The sequence below is a fragment of the Pelophylax lessonae genome (assembly GCF_965119305.1).
Source record: "Pelophylax lessonae genome assembly, chromosome: 10".
Classification (NCBI taxonomy): Eukaryota; Metazoa; Chordata; class Amphibia; order Anura; family Ranidae; genus Pelophylax; species Pelophylax lessonae.
In genome coordinates this window covers 72,407,495-72,424,006 of record NC_138777.1, presented here as the reverse complement: position 1 = coordinate 72,424,006, position 16,512 = coordinate 72,407,495, and the positions used below count along the sequence as shown (strand labels likewise).

The following is a 16,512-nucleotide window of genomic DNA, read 5'->3' as shown; positions in this document are numbered from 1 at the left end:
TCCTACATAGATTTTACTTGTTTATCTGCTTTCTTCTCTGCTCTACATCACTTCAAATGTGCAGATCATGTTAAAAATGTTTCTTCATCTGTCAGCAGCACAGAGGAGGGGACGGAGAGGTTTCAGTTAGTGTGTGAGAGCTGATTGGAGGAAAGGAACACATCCCCTCCACACAGCCGAAGAACTGTGTTCTGAATAGACAAGCCTCGGTTCTGAGCTCTTCATACCCATCTCCTCCTCCTCACACAAATTTATCTCATGTGTTCGGAAAACTTCTCAGAAGTGACTCATGCTGATAATGCAGGAAAGAAGCACCAGACAGAAACGGCACTTAGTGCTTTGAAGAGAGATATATAAACACTACAGATATGTGCTTTGCTCAAATTCCATTACTGGGATTTACAGCCACTTTAAATTATTATACCTTATACTGTGCTGAATTGTCTATCCAAATGACTGAAAATAGTAATGGCAGGCATGATTATATCTGTCGAAAGCAGACTTCTAAAGTCTACACCCACAACCATAAAATCAGTCTGTATATGCAGTAAAGCATGCTTGTTATACTCACTGTGGGAGCGACTAAGAGGTTAATCCTCCGCATTGTGTAAAAAGGTTGTTTGCTCCTGTTTTCTCTGATCCTCCCCTTCTTCCATAGTCCCCAATCCATTTCCTGATTATACAGAGCCCTGGGGGCACTCCAGACATGCTCAGTTTGGTGTTTATAGTAGTGTTTTTTTTTTTTTTTGTTTTTTTTTTTGGGAGGGTTCATGTGATCAGCACAGGGATAATCCGAACTGTTCAGACAGAGGGTCGGGAGTCATGCAGCCTCATAGGATAGTCAGAGGAGAATGAAAACTCCTAAAAGCTTTAACCACAACTCGGCCAGAAACTGATAGAATTTACAAGACTGCTATATACTGCTAATGAGAAAAGGTATTTAGCAGTTTATACTTACTAAAATTGCATTTCTGTGTACTGTGAGAGGCCAGATATAGTGAATGCAGGCTCCTGGGTTTAGGTAACACTTTAAGGCCTTTTAATAGAGAATTGTAGAAGTGTTTATAGCAGGAGGATGATTTAGGAATCTGGTGGTGGATCTTAATGCTATAGCTTTGAACGCAGGTAATAGAACTGTGTGTAAAGTACGCACAATCTGCAATGCAGTCAACAAAGATTTATTAGCATGGTTATAGTCATCCACATATTTAGTGGCACCCATTTTATTAAAAAGAAAAAAAAAAAACCCTGATTTCCTCTGAAATAACTTGAAACTGACAAAAGTAATTGGCAACCATTCATAGTTACTAAAAATCAGACTTTGCTTTTGATTTTTTGATTCAATAAATAAATAAAACAAATGCAAATGTCATAAAAATTAGGGCACCCCTAATTTGATGTTGCACATCCTTTTAAGGACCATTACTGCAAATGTGATTTTTTTTTTTAACCCTCAATGAGCCCTCATTCCATGTCTACAGGTAGTTTAGCTCACTTAGCCTGAGCATGCCTCATGTTTGAAGGGTGCCTTCTACCAGGAGTGAATGTTTCAGCTCTTTCCATAAATGTCTGGATTCAGATCAGGGGTAATAGAAGGTCACAATGTTTTGTTCTTGGCTCTTCTGGGGTAATTTGAGCTGTGTGTTTTGGGTCATTATCCTGTTGAAAGACCTATGACCTACAATTGAGCTCTCTGACACTGGGCAATATGTTTTGCTCCAGAAGTCCTTGATAATCTTGAGATTTCAAATGAACATCAAACTGCTTGGAGATGGTCTTATAACCTTTACCATTGACATGCCGGTCTATAATTTTCTCTCTGATCTTCTTGCACAAGTCGCTCCTTTGCTTTGTCTGGTCCATGTTCAGTGTAGTGCACATAATCCCAAATAGCAGATTGACTACAGTTCTCCATTTAAATAGGCTGACGGGTTACAAGATTGAAGACGTGATACTGATTAGACAAAACCGTTCAAAATATCACTGTGATCTAATAGTTTATAATCTTTTTTAGGGGTAGCACCAAACCGTCAATGTCCTTTAAGAATATCGTTGTACAGCAAGCAGTAATCTATCACTTTTCACACTTTCCTTGCTTTACACTATGACTTACCAAAGGCGTGCAGATATACAAGCGGTCCCCGGGTTACAAACATCTGACCTACAAACGGAGGGAGAAAGCAGGAAGTGAGGAGAAATCTAGTCCCAGGAAAGGAAATTCACTCCTGTAAGAGTTCTCATGGGAAAAAGGTGTCTCCACCGAAGCTTTATCACTAATCCTTGTTTCCACAACAACCCAAAATTTTCAAAATCCAGTTATCATAGGGACAGAAAGTGAGGTGAAATCTTCTGAACAGGGGTACAGACAGAAGAAAAAAAAAATGGTATAGGGGTGTTAACTCTTCCCTTTGCTATCAAAACAACTTAAAAATTATTCTTTTGGCTGGGGCTACACTTAAAAAAAATGTACCTGTTACAACTTAAAAATTTGACTTAAGAACAAGCCTACAGTCCTTTACTTGTTTTACTTTTGTAGAGGAAATAGGACTTTTTTATTTTGTAGAGGAAATAAAGGACATTTTGATAAAGGAAATCTATAAAATTCCCCATCAAAAAAAGAAAAGCACTTACAGATATGTAAAAGTAAAGCAAAAAATAGTGCAGCGCTATCAAATATGGTGCAACCCATATAAATGTAAAATAACAATAAAGTATTAAATGAATAACACTAAATGATTAGGTGAACATAAAAGTCCATAAAGTGTTGAATGTGAATCCAAAAAAAGGAGGCAAAAAGTCCCAGAAAGGTGATGTCAAAGTGGTAAGCTTGAATCCCAAGGAAGAGACAGGAAACACCCGTGGTGTATATATCAAAGTGGCAGCTTACCAGAAGCTGAGGCCTCCAACCTAATGGAACGGCCACACATGCTTAGATATCAATCCGAGTGAGTCGTATGCTTCATGGACCATGCCCCGGACGACGTCACGTATGACGAAACCGATCGGGCGGTACCGGACATACGACTGTCACGCCCCCTAGACGCCGGCTCTTCCAAACACGCGGGACGCAGCGGCTCTGCCTTCTGTCTGTGATGTACCTTTATGCTATTTACCCATTGTAAGTGCATTTTCAAATACATTTTTGTGTGTAATATAAATGGGATTACGCTATGTGCACCTTATTTCCCCCTATACATTCATGATCCTACGTCGGCAGTTCACATCCTATATGGTGTAGTGGAATATATCTGGTCTCCCTGGTCCATGAAGGATACGACTCACTCGGATTGATATCTAAGCGTGTGTGTCCATTCCATTAGGTTGGAGGCCTCAGCTTCTGGTAAGCTGCCACTTTGATATATACATCACGGGTGTTTCCTGTCTCTTCCTTGGGATTCAAGCTTACCACTTTGACATCACCTTTCTGGGACTTTTTGCCTCCTTTTTTTGGATTCACATTCAACACTTTATGGACTTTTATGTTCACCTAATCATTTAGTGTTATTCATTTAATACTTTATTGTTATTTTACATTTATATGGGTTGCACCATATTTGATAGCGCTGCACTATTTTTTGCTTTATATTGTTTGATTTACTATTAATCAAGTGTTTTTCAGCTGCTTTCATCATTATCAAATTTATCAAATTTTATTTATCAACTCATTTTTAGCGCAGGATCTTTTTGGATTTGTAGACATGTAAAAGTGCCTAGATCCCTCCCTTGTTCCTCTAGCCTCACAGGGCCCAATCAGGGGGTTTGTTAGGCATAACCTACCCATTTCTGCGTCTAAATATTTTATTACATTTTATGATATCAGGGGTGGGGTCTGGAAAAGTAAAAGCTGTGCAGTGGATGTAAAAGTGTTCCTGGGCAAAAGAGCAACTGGAGAATGCCTACTGTAAGTACTTTATTGCTTACAACTCTTTTTTTGTCACACTGAAGAAATAGGTTGCCGGAGTTGAGAGGCATTTTTAATTCCTTTTGGGCTTATTTAGAAAAGACCAAATGTAGTAACCCAGGGCTCGACAAACCCCGGGCGCCAGGTCGCATTTGCGACTAGAATTGGCAACCTGTCGCCTGGGGTGCCCTGCAGGAGGTGTCCTGTCCCTTTTGCTCCCCCACCTCCTCCCCGAGTGCACGGACTTCCGCGCCATCCGAAAATTGAGGCCCCGGCTTTTCGGCCTTCTTCTGTAAGTGAGAGAGGCTTCCAATGGGGAACTGGCGCCCTCTTGTGGCCGGGAGTAATGACTTTCCACTGCCTGTTCTCAATGCATTCCCATCTCCTTCCCAAGAGGAGATGAGAGGGAAGTTTTTGCAGGCTTCATCTCCCTGTCCAGTTACCTTTGCTTAAAGGTAAGTGGACAGGGAGTGTGGTTATTACTATTAATTTATTTTTTAAATTAAAAAAAATAATAATTATTTATTTCTTTCTTTTTTTTAATTATTAAAAAAAAATGATTCTTTTTTTTTTTTTCAATTTATTATTAAAAAAAATTATATATATATATATATATATATATATATATATATATATATATGTATATATATTTAAAAAAAAAAGAATAAATATATATATTATATATATATATTCTATAAATATATAATATATATATTCTTTTTTTTTTTTGTTGCTCATTGCCATGCCACAGCCGAAGGCCCCTTTCACTCGGGCTGTCTGATCAGGTCCGCCTGTCAGTTTTTCAGGCAGACCTGATCGGACTCTTCATTCTCCTCTATGGAGCAGTAATCTGCCACCATCTGATCCTGTCCGCCAAAAACAGACCGATGGTGGTTCTATTTTCTATCCATCCTGACCGTGGATCGGATCAGATGGCAGCGGATGGAAAGAGACAGACGGTCTGTTTCCATCCAATTGCGCTATAGAGGAGAGTGGGGTTCTAGTCGTATTTATGTGTAAATTTAGTATCCTTTTTATTAACTAAAGCTTGGTTGTTAAAAAAAAAAAACTGGCTCCTAACTTGCAAACAATCCCAGATCCTTCTTAGTGGATTGTCCCTCAGAATACATGCAAAACTAACTTGCACTGGTGATAGTGGCAGGTCATCTGAAAAAGTTTGAGGGGGTTATTTGAGATTTCAAATATCTGGGAACCTCACCCTAATCTAAAGAACTGTCCTGTGTTCTCCACTATGGCTCCCAGGTGCTACAGTTAGAAAATATAAAAAACAGGCTGTGACTTATTTTTGAATGTCTCTTGTAATGGGTCATATGTTCTCATCTAGTCTAAATTGCAGGTTCCTCATAATGCAGCAAAGCTCATTCATTCTTTTTTTGTTAGTTTGTGAGACATTATCCTTAACTATTTATTACTTGGAGATCATTCCACACAGAAAGGAAAACTGAAGCTGCAACAGGATTTATAGATGGAGATCTGATTGAGAGCTTTCTGGACATCAGTAGGTCAAAGATGCAGGAAGTAGTAGCAAATTTACAGGTATGATTTATTCAGTTTTCTAGTGCTGCATGTCACCTATAAACATACACCATATTACCAAAAGTATTGGGACGCCTGCCTTTACACACATGAGCTGTAATGGCATCCCAGTCTTAGTCCTTAGGGTTCAATATTTAGCTGGCCCACCCTTTGCAGCTGTAACAGCTTCAACTGTTCTGGAAAAGCTGGAAAGCTCTTCCAGAAGTGCATTTGTGAGGTCAGGCACTGATGTGGATGAGAAGGCTTGGCTCGCACTCTCTGCTCAAATTCATCCTAAAGGTTCTATTGGGTTGAGGTCAGGACTCTGTACCGGCCAGTCAGTTTACTCCACCCCAAACTCGCTCATCAATGTCTTTATGGACCTTGCTTTGTGCACTGGTCAAAATCGTTTGGCGGAGGGGGGTTTATGGTGTGGGGTTGTTTTTTAGGGGTTGGGCTTAGCCCCTTCGTTTGAAAGAAACTGTTAATGTGTCAGCCTACCAAGACATTTTGGACAATTCCATGCTCCTGACTTTGTGGGAACAGTTTGGGGATGGCCCCTTCCTGTTACAACATGACTCTGCACCAGTGCACAAAGCAATAAAGACATGGATGAGCAAGTTTGGGGTGGAGGAACTTGACTGGCCTGCACAGAGTCCTGACCTCAACCCGATGATGGTTGGGATGAATTAGAATGGAGACTGCGAGCCAGGGCTTCTTGTCCAACATCAGTGCCTGGCCTCACATATGCATTTCGGGAAGAAAAGTCAAACATTTTCATAGACACGCTCCTTAACCTTGTTGACAGGCTTCCCAGAAGAGTTGAAGCTGTTACAGCTGCAAAAGGTGGGCCAACTCAATATTGATCCCTACCGACTAAGACTGGGATGCCATTAAAGTTTATGTGCATGTAAAGGCAGGCATCCCAATACTTTTTGGTAATATAGTGTATGTTTCTTTACATCATAGGACACAGATTCATTTACAGGACGATCGCATTATACTGCTACCTTCAGGTGATTGGACAGGCATAACCCCTCCTAGCTAGGCGAGGCTTCAATTTTTTCAGGTGATGGTTATGTCGGTGCAATGTCCGCATGAAAAAGTAGCTAGCTTCTCAACTTTTCCATCTGGGATTAGGAAACTTGTGTTTTCCAAAAAAAATGAATCTGGCTTTTCTACACTGAGGAATGACACTTGCACCCAGCTCTGGACAAGTGGGGATAGCTTGTAACCTGAGATAAAGTAAAGATAAGGTGCTTCAACCCAGTTGAATAGGGAGATCATCCAGAGCGGCTAAGTTCACAACCTAAACAAGGCTGAAATGCCTTACCATCTGTTGTTTGGACATTGTGTCTTTATGGAGAACTATTACATTTTGAATATTTTGACAAGCAAGGAGTTGCAGGTTATCTCTTTTCATAACTGTAACATGTGACCCTGCGAGATGATATATTGTGTTACTGACTGGAGGGTGCTATACAGGGTCCAGGGCAGTGATCCTCAGCCAATAAGTTGAGCCCCTGAAGGCCCTTGTGCCAGAGCCTGCCGCAGTGGATAAAGATTAGATTAATCTGATGTTTCCCCTGCCCGGATGTGATGAGAGAGGAAATTTTGTGGCCAAAAGTGTTTTTTTTTTTTTTAACAGTATGCAGTGGTTTTGTGCAACTATATAGCCTCCTGGGCTGCCACGAGAGCTACATAGCAGCAGTGAAGTTTAGGGGCAGTCTGGGATGCTCTGGCCATCAAATGTAGACAGAGAAAAGCTGGGGGGGCACTGATCTAGCAACTGCCATCTTGGATCTCCACGTGAGGGCAGTAGTGGTCTCAGCAGGACAGTGAATTCAGTTGCAGCAGGAGTGTTGTGCCCTATGGGACTATAAATCGCAGCAGACTGGGCTCACCCTGACAAGGTGTTTGTTACATCGAAAAGGTTCACTCAGCAATACCCCATGGAGAGTGAGTTCACTAAAAATGGAGTATTCCTTCGGTGGATCTGGCGGTCTCTTATCTTAAGACACTCGTGTCCAGTGGATGAGCTCCCAGTGTTTAAAAATGCCTCAGACAAACATTTGGAATATTTATTTAAAGCCTCGTTTTCTCTAGTTGGGGCAGCTTTACAGCCGGAAATTGAAGCTGTATGCATGTACCAAAACCTTAAAGTCTGTGCTCCTTGTATGACGAGAGAAGGATCCTATTAGTGGCGATACCTAAACAAGCAGGAACCTGGAGGATTTCTCACGTGCCCTTAGCTTCCCATCTTGGAGTCTTGTCTGTACACATGCGCATGATCTTATTGCTGAAGTGTTAGGTCAGTGGAATTACTTTGCAAGAAACATGTAAAGCGTTTACATTTTCAAGGAGAATGTTTGGCCCTGCCTTGAATAATTGCATTCAGAGATTGACTGTGGATAAGATTACCCTGTTACTGCTTAAAAAGAAGGCTAACTAACCCTTAGGTTCAAAACCTGCCACTCCTACTTCAAAAAAGCATTCATTTCACCGATTTCGGGCCTCAGGCTCTAAGTTTAAACACCAGTCCCAGTTTCAAAACAAACCATGGACTCCAAAACCTGTTAAGCTGGGGAACAGGTTATCCTGAAGAGACACCCCCCCCCATTGTTTGGGTGGGGGAACATTTGAAGTCCCTCAGACTGCAAAATTGGCAGGCAGATCTTCATAGCTGTGTCCAGGGGAATTGGCTCTTCACCCTTTCACAGACCAATTGCTTCACATTCCTTGGTGCGTGTCCTTCTGCAAGGCATCATGTGTATTGTTCCACCGGTCATTACTCCGTGATTCCGTGGGACTTAAAATTGGTACTTTTCTGCATTGGTTCAAATAGAGATTTATGCAATCTGGAATATTCCTTTAGCCCTCCTGACACAGGTTGTTATTTATCTTTTGTTCATTGACGTACACCGCTCCAGAATCTTATTGACCATTGGGTTATGCTGCCCCCTACAGGAGTAGGACACTAGGAAGGAAAAAGCTTTACCACGCCTATGGAGCAGTCCCGGGGGGGTATACTCCCAATTCCTGCTATAGGCATTCAGTTTTTTTCTGCCTAGTCAGGAGTAAGGACCTAGTTCCTTGCTGGGATCTCTGGTCCTAGCATTTTTTTTTCCTCTCTATTTTCTGTTCCTGAAGGAACTACAATCAACTGCTGGACTGATTATTCTAGATCCTTACGGTCTCCCCAGTCTGGCCAGTGAGCGTGTGCAGACCTGAGAGTTAAACATCTTGTGAGGACGCATACAACCTGGTCCAGGCCTGAGTCACAGCATGCCTTTGGCCCGCAGCTCCCCTTTTCCGATGAAGAATTGGTCTGCCTGGAGCAGTTCCCACTCTGTTCCATGGTATGGTAAATAATGTCCCCCCATTCCCTGGTGGCCTTTCGGGGTGGACATGGGTCCCTCCCTGGGACGGCCAGACCCCCAGGTTCCCCTCCTTCCCACATAGCGTCCCTCCCCATATGTCGGTGTCCCCTGTGGCCCACCCCCACCTACCCACACCAGGGGCTGTTGAGCGAGCGATGGGGGTCCCGGGGGTGGGGGGTGCTGCCGGCAGCTGAACTCGCAATCTGTTGATGAGGTGGGGGCTCTGGCCAGGGCCTCCCTTCACTCTACAGACGTCCCTTGTGGGTCCCGGGAGCCGCTGTTTTGCCTTGGATGGCTAGCTGTGTACTCGGTGGCCATGTTTGTGTAGTCCGGCGGCTATTTTCTTGTAGTTTTCCATTAATTAGTACGTCGGCCATGTTTTTGGATCCTTGTGGGCGGTGACTGTGGTGGTGGACCTCTAGTGCTGACTCCTGGACTTCCTCTCTGTCTGATCGCTGCATGGTGTACAGCATCCGGCGCTCTGCTCTGTGCTGACGCGGGTGGTGAGTTACTGTGGGTGACCGAAGGGATCTCCCTATCTGGTATAGCAGCGATTTAGCTGTGCTGGGACTTGTAGTGCTGCTAGCCTGGCGGCAGGGGGTCACTAGCAGTGTTTTTTTCTAAATTACCTGTGTGGTTCCCTGGTCAACATGGAGTCCCTAGAGCAAATTTCACCCCCTGATCCTATCTTGGAGGTGGCGGGCCCTTCTTGGTCCCAGTCCACACTGTCTGCAATGGCAGCGGTTCTGGAGTCATTAGTGTCCAAGGTTGATTTGGTCCTGCAAAACAGAACCAGCAAAAAGCGTACACCGCCCTCCCCTGCCTCATCACAGTCTGATCTGGCTGCTGCGGACGCAAGTCACCCTGCTGGGTCTCTGATAGTGAGGATGATTCCTCTTCCACTACAGCCGCGCATGAAAAAGTGCTGGTGGAGGCACTGGTTGTATCAGTGCTGGAAACTTTAAAAATGGAGGCTGCGTCAGAGGCTCCGGTCACCTTCGGTACCCGAAAATCCTCAAAAGCGGCGCATGCTTTTTCTTTTCCCGCCTATTTTGACAAAATTGTCGCAAACCAGTGGGGTTTCCCTAAACGCAATGTGGTGGTTCCTAAGCGTTTTGTTAGAAGGTACACCTTTTGAAGAGTCCCTGTTAAAAAAGTGGACGGTCCCACCTGTGGTAGATTCCCCGGTTTCCAGGCTAAACAAATCCACCCTGATTCTGGTGGAGAAGTCTCCGGATTTTAAAGACTCTTTTGATAGGAAGGCGGAGACCTTGGTCCAGCACATGTTTACTATGGCTGGTTCAGTCCTTAGGCTGGTGTTCACTGTTGCCTTCGGCGCGTGATATGGCTGAAATGCTGATCTGCGGACCAAGCTTCCAAAAAGGCCTTAGCGGATCTCCTTATTATGGCGGATCGCCTGTTTGGGTCTTCCCTGGATGAAATCATTAAGGGAGTCACAGGAGGAAAAAGTACTCTCCTCCCACAGGCTTCCAGGGGCAAGGAATCTCATCGCAAACGTGGTCCTTCTTTCTCGACTCCTAAGTATTTTTTTTTCCCCTCAGGGTCCTCAAGAAAAAAAATCCAAATCCGTTCGGAACGTCTAAGGAGGTTCCAAAAGGCCCTGGGCTGGTAAGCCTAGAGCAGGTCCTTCTAGATCTGCAGACAAGTCCTTTTATGTCTGAAGGGGCACCCTCACTCGTATCTGGGGTGGGGGGACATTTTTATCCCAGACCCGTGGACCTCTCTGAAGACAGGTGGGTCCACGATCTGATTCGGTCTGTCTACAAGATCGAATTTCAGTTATCCTCCAGAGAGGTATTTTCCTTCCAACCTGCGTACAAGATTTGCTATTGCAAGGAGTGATTGTACCGGTTCCAAACTCGGAACGTTTTCGGGGTTTTTATTCAAACCTGTTTACAGTTCCTAAGAAGGAAGGCAAAGTTTGTCCAATCCTGGATCTCAAATCCCTGAACCGCTTTGTGCGAGTACAGAAGTTTTGAATGGAGTCAAGTCCATCCGTTCGGTAGTGGCATCCCTTCATCAAGGGTATCTTCTAGCCTCTATTGATATCAAGGACGCTTACTTCCATATCCCAGTATGTCGGACATCAGCGCTTTCTCCGCTTTGCCGTGGGCAAGGAGCATTATCAATTTGTGGCGTTACCCTTTGGTTTTGCCTCCGCTCTTCAGGTGTTCACAAAAGTGTTAGCCCCTGTGTTAGAATTGTTGCGACAGCGGGGAATTGCAGTGCAGGGGAACCTGGACGATCTTCTATGAGCAAAGTCTCTGACTGCTCTATAGGACAACTTGGACATCACTGTGCAGACTGTCCAGGAGTTCGGATAGACTCTGAATTTTTAGAAGTCTGCTCTGCTTCCGTCCACCAAGTTGAAATATCTGGATCTGACTCTGAACTCTGCCTCAGCCAGGGTTTTTCTCCCACTGGACAAGCTCCAGAAGCTGCAGGATGCCATTCGACTTCTGTTGTCCAGCAGTCGGTCGTCTCTCAGGACTTGCGGGTGCTAGGCCTGATGGAGTCTACCTTCGAGGCGGTTCTGTTTGTTTTCAGCTCATAAGAAGTTTTTTCGTCCCTCAGGGTGGACTGACGAGCTCGAAGCTCAAGGGCCTCTTCTGGTGAATCCAAATGCACATGGTCTGGCAAGCCAAGATTGGGCTTCTCCAGACCTGTGGACAAGTCTCCTTCTGCATGAAGGCGCGCCCTCACCTGTATCCGAGGTGGGGGGGGGGGCGTCTTCGCTGGTTTCCAGACTTGTGGACTTCCCGGGGTGCAAGACAAATGGGTCCACAAAGTAATTTGGCTCGGCTACAAGATTGAGTTTTGCTCTTGTCCCCCAGCAAGGTTTTTTCCTTTCAACTTGTGCCTGTCTCCAGACCGCTTAACAAGGCCTGTTTGGGGTGGTACAAGACCTGTTCCTTCAAGGGCTGATTGTCCTGGTTCCGACCTCGGAACGTTTTCAGGGTTTTTACTCAGACCTGTTCCCAGGAAGGAAGGCAAAGTGCGTCCAATCCTGAACCTCAAGGCGCTAAACTGCTTTGCGCGGGTACAGAAGTTCACAATGGAGTCTATTCGAACAGTGGTGGCATCCCTGCTTCAGGGGGATTTCCTCGCCTTCATCGATCTCAAGAATGAATACCTTCACATTCCAATATGTGCCAGTCACCAGTGTTTTCACTGCTTTGCTGTGGAAGAGGAGCATTATCAGTTTGTGGCATTACCCTTTGGCCTTGCATCTGCTCCTCGGTTCTTCACAAAAATGTTAGCCCCTGGGGTAACATTGCTACGCCAACAGGGAATCGAGATCTTCTGTGAACAGAGTCTCCTCTCCCCCTGCTCTGCTGGAGAACCTGGGGATCACAATGTGAACTCTGCAGGAGTTCGGCTTGATTCTGAATTTTCAGAAGTCTGCTCTGGTTCCGTCCACAAAGCTGGACTATCTGGACCTGACTCTGGACTCGGCCTTAGCCAGAGTGCTCCTTCCTCTGGACAAACTCTGGAAATTACAGGCTGCAATTCGCCTCCTGCTGTCCAACAAAGGGTCATCCCTCGGGACTTGCATGTGGGTGCTGGGCCTGATGGTGTCTACCTTCGAGGCAGTTTAGTTTGCACATTTCCATATGAGGTCTTTGCAAATGGAAATTCTAACCAAATGGGACAAGACTCCAAAGTCTCTGGGAAATCACATCCGGCTGAGTCAGAGCACGAAGGAATCCCTATTATGGTGGCTTTGTTCTCTGGCACTTCGGCTGGAAAAATCCTTCCTCCCCTTGTATTGGACAGCGGTCACCATGGATGCCAGCCTGTCCGGCTGGGGAGGCGTCCTCGGCAAGCATTCTACTCGGGGGATCTGAACGCTGGAAGAGTCCAGACTCCCGATCAATGTCTTGGAACTTTGAGCGATCAGACTGTGTTTGGATAATTGGAGAAATCGTCTTCAGGGTTGTCCAGTGCGCATTCAATCGGACAATTCCACGCCTGTGGCTTACGTCAATTCCCCAAGGGTGTACAAGAAATGTCCTGGCGGCTCTGGAAGCCCCGTGGAGTCAGTATTGTCTAATTTACGCCTTTCCTCACAAGCTGGTCATCTTAGTTGCTCCGAACTAACCTCACCGGGCTTGGTACGCTGATCTGGTGCGACTGGTTGCCGACGTTCCTTGGCAGCTTCCTCTCAGGGAGGATCTGCTGTCCCAAGGACCGATCTTCCATCCTGCTTTTACAGTAGCTGGCTTTTAAGACTTCACTGTTGAACGCCATGTGCTGAAGGGATAGGGGTTTATCGAAGTCGTTGATTCCTACACTGTTAAAAGCTAGGAAATCTACTTCTAGAAAGATCTACCATCGTACGTGGAAGACGTATCTTGCGTGGTGTGAGTCTCTCTTGGGGTTCATCCTCGCTCTTTTTTGGTGGCTCGGATCTTGACCTTCCTTCAACGGGGGGTTGAACAGAAACTGGCCTTGAGTACCATCAAGGGCCAGGTGTCGGCTTTGGTGGTCTTCTTCCAATGACCTTTGGCCACACACTCCCTGGTGCGTATCTTTCTTCAGGGTGTCCAACATTTGGTTCCTTCATTTCGGGCTCCATTGCCGCCTTAGGATCTTATTTTAGTGCTTTCAGCTCTACAGAAGCCTCCCTTTGAAAATATTTGGGAGATTCCCCTGCTTGCGCTGTCCTAGAAGGTGGCCTTTTTAGTGGCTATTATCTCTGTGCGCAGGGTGTCTGAACTGGCAGGGTTATCCTGTTGTTTACCTTACTTGGTGATTCACAGAGATAAGGTGGTTTTTCGCCCCTGCCCATCGTTCCTTCCAAAGGTTGTCTCTAATTTTGATTTGAATTAAGACATTGTGTTGCTTTCCCTGTGTCCCAGGCTTAAACATCTGAAGGAAATTGCCTTGCATGCCTTGGATGTGGTCTGGGGGAATTTGGGTGTACCTGGAAGCTAGGAGTCTTTCAGGAAGTCGGACTCTTTTTTTTTTTTTGTGCTCACGGATGGACCTTGAAAAGGGTTGTCCACTTCCTCTGCAAACATTTCCAGATGGATCAGACAGACGGTGGTGGGTCAGGTTCCCTGTCAAAGCGCACTCTACTAGGGCGCTTAGTGCCTCCTGGGCTTTCCGTCATTAGGCGTCAATGACGCAGGTTTGCAAGGCGGCCACCTGGTCGTCGGTGCACACTTTCACAAAGTTCTATAAAGTGAATTTGTTGGCATCTGCGAATGCTTCTTTTGACTGCAAGGTTTTGTAGGCTGCTGTTTTAGAAGACCTGATCCTCTTTGAGGGTGTATTGTTTTTTTTCAGATGGCCTCCAGTTTGGTTGAGCTCCTGTTGCCTGGTTGGCTAAGGTTTAGCCATGGGAATTTTTTTTGTTGTTCCCACCCCTCATGTTTAACACTGCTTTGCTACGTCCCAATGGTTATGAATATCAGTAGCTGTGTCCGTCAGTGAACTAAAGAGGACAAAATGGGATTTTTGACTTGTCGTAAAATCCATTTCTCTGATGTTCATTTACGGACACAGCACCCACCCCTCTGTGGAGATATAATTCTCCTGGCACTGCTTGTAACAAAACAGTGGCTATAGCAGAGAGTGGGAGTATACCCCCTGGGACTGCCCATAGGCTGAAGCTTTTTTTTCTGCCTTTTTCCTGTAGGGGTCAGTATAACCCAATGGTTATGAATATCAGGAGCTGTGTCCGTCAATGAACAGCAGAGAAATGAATTTTACAGTAAGTCAAAAAAAATTTTTTTTCAATGGGTCTGTCAGCTTATTTCTATCGTCTAAAGGGCAGAGTTCCACAGTTTTTAGTGGAAGCTCATGCTACAAGGAGTGCTGGTGATTCTTGGGCTATTCAACATCAGCCTTAAGTTTGTAAATGTATGAACCGAAGACCACATAGCCGCTTTATAAAGTTTTTCCAAGTGGATGTTAAAGCGGCTGAGGACCCTGCCTTTGGTCGGCATGTTTTGCAGACTGCTGCATGAGGTTCATACTTGTTTTTTGTTTAGTTTACCTAGTCTGGTTGAAAAAAGACACAAGTCCATCCAGTTCAACCAATAAAAGGGGAAAAAAAATAAATCAAACAATCCTTTACCCACACAGTTGATCCAGAGGAAGGCAAAAAAACCCCTGCAAAAATGAATTCATGATCCTTTAAGAGGTCATCGATTCCCTGGATCAACTTTACCTGTAAATGTTAGTATCCGGTGATTATGTTAAGTAGTTGGTAGTTGGCCGTTTCCCTCTTTTATATTCAGTGCTTTTGGGACATCCATATTGTCATGGTTTTGAAGATGCTCTGTCTTGTGATTTATGATAAAATGGGTTTTTTTGCTTTACTTGAAATCCTTTTCTTGGAGTACAAACAGGACACTGAGATCCTGCTTCTCGTCCTTTGTAGTTCATGGCTTGCTACAAAAATTGAAGCCTTGCCTAGCCGGGAGCGGTTGTGTTTCCTGTCTTTTTGCTAGTGTACAATTACCTGAAGGTGTCAGCATAACCCTGTTGTCATAGATATGAAGATCATCTGTGTCCTATGATATACTCCAAGAAAAAGATTTTACAGGCAACCCAAAATTCTGTTTATGTCCTTTTTAACTGAGCAATGTTTTTCTTATTTTGCAGATTGATGATGGTAGCGGTATGAAGAGGGAGACAACTGTTGATGATTTGATCAAAATAGTGGAAGAGCTTACCAGGATTCACTGATTTTGACCCTCTCCTTCATGTTTACCCCTTAGGCTTCTCCAATATCCTTTGTGGGAATAGCCTCCATTGGTCTGATGGACAGTGAGATCAGCTTGCATTAATCCTGTCAGTGCCTAAGGAGGAAATACCTTGTTATGCAGCCCATCTGGCATTTATATATTTTGCGTCTAGAATTGGCCAGTGAAGGGCTTGTGCCAGCAAATGGAAATGTGTGTATTTGTACAGGTTATTACCCCCAACACCCTCTTTCTGTGCTGAAAGCTGACCCTTCTTATGTTTTTTTCATTTATTGCATTGTGAAGAGGGGTTTCTCCCCTGAGAACTTTCTGTATAACTGGCGTGAACTTTGGCATCCGAGCCTGTGCAGAAACCAGGCATGTGACGTCATCTGCAGCAACTGTAGGGTGTTTCACATGCTAGTTGGTGTTCTAATGCAGTGTCCCTCTCCAGTTCCTGTGGGCAAACAGTAAAAAGGAGAAGGTTATTTTTGACATTTTAGGAAATAAATTAGACTGGAAATAAAATTTCTTTAGAGCTTTTTATTGTAAGCACTTGGGCATGGTCATTTTCTCAAAGTGTTTTCTTAGGATGTTTGCGGAATAACTTGTAATTAAGTTGGTTTACATTGTATGCAGTGAAATATGTTCTTAGTAAGGTAGTGATGACAAGCAAAATAGAGTAACCGTAATCAAAAAAATTGAGAATAAGGTGAAATCTCATACCATCTTTGCTTTTTGTACTACCTTACTAAATAAACCTACTTAAACATTCTTTATTAAATTGAGGAGAAAGAGTGGAGAAGTTGCCAATAGCAGCCAATCATTCCAGCTGTAATTTCTCCATCTTTGATGAATTGGCACTACATTAAAATCTGATTGAACCCCATGGGGAAAGTACTAGTGAATGTACGAACACTGAAAAGGCTATTGACAAAAAGCAGTAGTATTTGACCTAGAGTTTGTACAGAATTCCACA

General features: G+C 44.3%; 1 protein-coding gene across 1 annotated transcript in view; it reads left to right on the top strand.

Moving 5' to 3' along the window:
- DDB1 (damage specific DNA binding protein 1) overlaps positions 1-16,059 on the top strand; it is an 80,590-nt gene extending 64,531 nt beyond the window's left edge. The window contains exons 25-26 of the mRNA XM_082269928.1: positions 5,335-5,458; positions 15,454-16,059. Coding sequence (XP_082126054.1) covers positions 5,335-5,458; positions 15,454-15,537 — 208 coding nt within the window. The 3' untranslated portion in view covers positions 15,538-16,059. The remainder of the gene's footprint in view (positions 1-5,334; positions 5,459-15,453) is intronic.
- Positions 16,060-16,512: the final 453 nt, after the last annotated feature.